Source organism: Tupaia chinensis, unplaced genomic scaffold, assembly GCF_000334495.1.
Source record: "Tupaia chinensis unplaced genomic scaffold, TupChi_1.0 Scaffold000477_1, whole genome shotgun sequence".
Classification (NCBI taxonomy): domain Eukaryota; kingdom Metazoa; phylum Chordata; class Mammalia; order Scandentia; family Tupaiidae; genus Tupaia; species Tupaia belangeri.
Window position 1 is genome coordinate 2,734,751 of NW_006159986.1, and position 5,247 is coordinate 2,739,997.

General features: G+C 46.5%; 1 protein-coding gene across 1 annotated transcript; it reads left to right on the forward strand.

The window, feature by feature from the left end:
* The first annotated feature begins 2,856 nt into the window (after positions 1-2,856).
* Positions 2,857-3,342, forward strand: LOC106735663 (keratin-associated protein 5-5). The gene has a single exon (XM_014590664.1). It carries the CDS (start codon positions 2,857-2,859, stop codon positions 3,340-3,342), a length of 486 nt encoding a protein of 161 aa, XP_014446150.1.
* Positions 3,343-5,247: the final 1,905 nt, after the last annotated feature.

Sequence of the window (5,247 nt, forward strand, 5' to 3'; positions counted from 1 at the left end):
CATGTAATTCCTCTTTTAGATCTTGCAAGAATTTCCTCACCTCCTGGAACTCGTCAACTTCTTTCTCCTTTCTCTTTAGCAGTTCATTGTCTCTCTTCTCTTCCATCTCAGTTAGCTTTGCCATTATGAATGTTCTAAATTCTTTATCAGACATTTCCATGATTTGCATTGAACTGCTTGTGGATGAACAGGAGTTATTCTTTTCCCTTGGAGGAGAGGTATTTTCTTGCTTTCCCATATTTCTTGTGGTCCTGCGGTGATTTCTTGTCATCTGATGGATGGTGTTTTTCTTTCAAATTCTTGGAGTTCAATCTGAGTGTTCAGGAGCAAGCAGAAAGAGGTGATCTGGAATCTCTTTGCCGTTCTGTTGTGATTGCACGCTAGCTTTGTTTGCTAGAGGTTGAATTATCGGTAGAAAATCTTCATTTTTCCTGTCCCCTGCAATGACTAGTTAGCAGGAGCCATGAGGAATCCTCTTCTCGTGAAGATCTTTTTTTGCTGGGGAGATTTCCACTGTCTTGGAGACCTGACACCATGCATGTGTTAGTTGCAATGATCCACCTTTGAAACTGCTGCTGTGTGGGGTACCCATCAACTGGTCACTTTGAAGATTTCCCTCAAAACAAGTCATAGTTATTTCGGTTTTGATCTGATTTCCGACAAGAGGTGTCCAGGTCTCTGACGCTTCATTTTTCAAACCCTTGTAATGCAACACACTCTAGTAATAGGCAATTTCTCTAACTGACAGCCACAGATAGGAGCAAGACAAGTCTGGAGCTCCTTCTTATCTCATTTTGGAGAACTGCCATGACTTCATCTGTCAGGGGTTTCCCAGGAAGCCCATCTTGCAAGGCCATGTCCATGAGCTGATCCAGGCCTTGCTAAATGTCCAAAGCCTTGTCCGTGGGAGTTTTGGCTCTAATCATGTAGAGGCAATTGCTTCACACCACACAATTCAGGAACTGGTCAATCCAGTATGGGAAAATCATACTGTAAACAAGAGCAAGAATCTTCAAAGAACAAGTGAGACAAAGAGGGTTCCCAGGGACCTAGGTTCAGGCAATGCACCAGTGTTTCCCTTAAATTACCATGATGCTGGGAGAAATAAAGATAGAGAGAAGAGTTAGAGTAATGGACAGGGAATAAGGGAGCAGAAATTATATCCCAGAAAAGTCTCAGGGTCATGATCCATCCAGAGACCCAGACAACCTCAGATCCCAGTCACAAGACTGCTGGGCCTGCATGGAGAAATTGGGACATAAACCTGATACCCTCCTACCTAGGGAAGTCTTACCACCTCGTACTTGAATGCTGCACCACTCTCTGTGGCCACAACTAGGGCTTTGATAAGTTCTGAAATAACACTTGGAAGTTTGAAAGACATGCAAACACAAAGGACAATATGTATGCTCACGTAACGTTCCAGAACACTCTCACCACTCACTCAGGCTAACCTTAACACTCTGCGTGAGCAGGAAGTAAAGGCTAAGACAGAATGGTTCATTTTCCAACCAAGCAGTGAACTCATGCCTCCTCTTCGACACAGCACACCATGGCCAAGGACGGAAGACCTGTTGGCTTCCGATGTGCAAGGAACTCTCTCAACCACTTAGCTCATGCAAGAGATTTTAGTGGCTATCCATAAGACATGACACTGAATTAAGAAAATCACTGGAGAAAAAACACTGAGCAAGCAGACACACACCACTAAGTGAGCATCCCATGTCCACCTGTCCCACACCACACGGCTGGAAGAGTTCAGCAGTCGGACAAACCACGTGACCTGCAACAAAATATGGCAATTCTGCTCATGCGTAAGGCTATGAAAGCACTTCCATTCCTCACAGAAAAATAGAATTGGAATTAAAAACCCTCCTGCCACACTCCCCTTTGATTAAAATAAAGACAGCATGATAATTGGACTCAGCCTGCATTTCACACACAAATACAAAGGACCAAAAATAAGAAACAAATCAATGAAAATTTTGGTGTAAGACCAGGTTGGGAGCAGTGCCATTTAGGAAGACCTGGTAGAAATCAGTGACTCTCCCACAAACGGTTTTCTTCCTGAGAACCACACATGAGCAGGAAATAGGAATGGGTGGATGCTTTCTAAATGCTAGCAGTGTGCTTCTGTCACTATCCTCCTGCTTTCGTGCACATTTTCATTTACAAAAGTTTATGCCCATCAACTACATTCTGAGCATCTCTGAAATTGGTGGAATACACATGGAGAGCACCCTGGCAAAGATGCACTTATCCGCTGCAGCCTTGAGTCATAATTTCCTGGGTGATCACGTGTGAAGCCAAGCAGAAAATCAACTCCACCCTGAATTATCCCATCCAGTGTAACCCTCTCATGGCCTTTTACCAATGACCAAAAGAAACAAAGAACAAAACAACAAATCAATAAAGGAGAAGAGAAAAAATAAGCAGAAAGAAGAAAGAAGAAACCATCACTCCAGACACTCCAGTGTGCTGTCCAATGCACACTCTCATTCAAACTGCAGGTGCCTTCCCATGACCAGCTGAAGGCACATGGACGTAAATTGAGACCACGGTGACTCTAGTCTTTCTCATTTCTTGATAAGTTTTGTAAAAGGGTATTCCCAATTAAGAAATAGATTGGAATACTAATTTTCAGAACCTTCTGCACGTGAAAGGGACGACTTCCTCCTCAAAGACTTTCCTGTGACTACGCAAATGACCAAAATAACAACAACAAATACAAGGAAAAGTGCGGCTTATTGGTCCCACTGTTGAGAGTGTGGTGTATAAAAGGCCCAGAAGGGAAGGAGTCCTCAGATTCTGGGACACTCACCTGTGAACAGGAACCCACTCTCCACACCTGACACCATGACCAACTGCTGCTGTTCCCCTTGCTGCCAGCCTACGTGCTGCAGAACCACCTGCTACAGAACCATCTGCTGCCAGCCCTGCTGCGATGGGTCCAGCTGCTGCCAGCCCTGCTGCAGTGGGTGTGACTGCTGTCAGCCCTGCTGCTCTGGGTCCAGCTGCTGCCAGCCCTACTGCAGAACCATCTGCTATAGGACCGTCTGCTGCCAGCCCTGCTGCTGCGGATCCAGCTGCTGCCAGCCTTGCTGCTCTGGGTGCGACTGCTGCCAACCCTGCTGCAGAACCACCTGCTGCAGGACCGTCTGCTGCCAGCCCTGCTGCTGCGGATCCAGCTGCTGCCAGCCTTGTTGCCAGCCTATGTGCTGTCAAACCACCTGCTGCAGGACCATCTGCTGCCAGCCCACTTGCTGTGGCTCCTGCTGTGGTGGACAAGGCGGAAGTAGCTGTGGATGTGGCTGCGGTGGCGGTTGCTGTGGAGGCTGCTGATCAACCCCCCAGACAACCATCCTGGTCACAGGACACTGATTTGCCCTTGGAGACACAGATTTGCCAACTACTCTCCGTAGACAACAGGCCATGCTCTCACCAAGTGTTTCTCTGAAACCCTGTCAATCTGCTTGATACGGTGCACCGTCCTTCCTCCTGCTTCTCTTCTTCCTCCGGCCTTGTACATTGAACGCCAACTGCTTCCACTGACCACGTGAAGTGAGGGTGCAGATTTGCACTTTCTGGTCAAGACTTTCGCCCTCTTGCTTCACAACTCTCAGCAGAGCCCATACTCTTTTCTTTGCCATAGCTTTCAGTGACTCATTGATCATCTTCACAATAAGCTTTTCCTGCTCAGTGGACTCTTCTTTTCAGTATCCTACCTTCTTCCTTTGGTGACATTTTTAGATAAATCCCTCCTAGGGAGAATTTTTTTCTACAGCTTTCTCAATAAAGCCTGATAGATCATCCAACCCACATTGCGTCTTGTTTTCTTCACCAGAGCTTTGTGATCACCAGGTTAAACCACACATTGCACACTCCCACAAATACACAAACATTAGCCAGAAAGGAGTATACTGGGGACATCTCAGGAGAAGACATCACTTCTGGCTTTGAGACAGGAAGTTCATGTAGCTATAAGCAGAAACAACCTATTCCAAAACTGGAACCTGTGTACCTCTGTTGGGTTCATCTTTCGCACATAGTATCAGGTAGCTACGGGACCCTTGCCTCCTCTTGCCCTGTTACACGGCTGGTGCCGCCTTTTCGCCACTGTGGACATTCCTGGGCATGGACACATTCTCCTCAATTTCAGTTATGTTTCTTCTGACCCTCTGATTCTTCAAGATAAGTGTCTCTCACTAAATAGTGACACCTTCCCCTACTTACTCTTCTGCTGTCACGCTCGTGGCACAAAAATCAGGTATTGAGGGAACTTTACACCCGTTTCCCCCAGTGGAAATATTTCTTTCATGAGCACCGACCCTCCTCCATAGTCAAGCCCAAATAAATGGGGTGGAGAGTCAAATACTAAATATGGCCAAGAGAGTTAATGTCACTCTTGCTGCCCATCGTCAGTGTCTGAATCGGCGTGTGGTACTCACTGTATGGTAAACAGTCATGGCCTCAGGTCCAGGCATACACACTCAGGTAGGCCCTGTACACTAGTGCCTTCTATGCACATCCCAGAGATGATTCCGATGTTCTCTAGGATTGGCAGATACTCTGGCCTGTGATGTATGTCAGGACAAGCGAATCCCATGGCCATGTGCTATTTATTACATCCTACTCAATCTAGAATGGCTTTGTGTTTATTGTTGTTGGGTTTTTTTGTTTGTTTTTTGTTTTTGTTTTTGTTTTTTTTTTGCCAACAGGATGCTCTTCAGGCTCCTCTGGGCAATATTATATGCTCCTGGCCAGTCCTGAAGACAGAGAATGCGGATCTGTACATTGAGCAAAAATCATCCCTACCCAAGAGGATCACTGCTTTTACAAATATGGAAGCAATCTAACAGAGTCCGCTTGAGTCCTTGTGTTTCAGTTCCTATTCAGCCTGGAAGCTATAATCTTCAGGCCTCCCCATCAGGCCATACTGCTGAAAAAATGCACGCAGTCAGACTGGAGGAGAGGCAGCTAAGGTGCACGGCTCCTCCCAAAACTTCTGTCCCTGCTACCATAGCTGTCCTTTTCATTCTCCATTGAGCAGAGAGTACAGTAACCTAGGATAGACACTTGGGCTGCGCATCCCGAACACCTGGCTGTTCTGTGCAACCCGTGTGGTGGTCAGCCTCTGCTGGGAAGAGACATGGGGACACAAGGAGAAAATACTGACCGCCCATCTACCTCCTTTCATCTACTCAAATCAGTGCCACATCTCTTTTCTCCAGTCATCAGTCTCTTTCC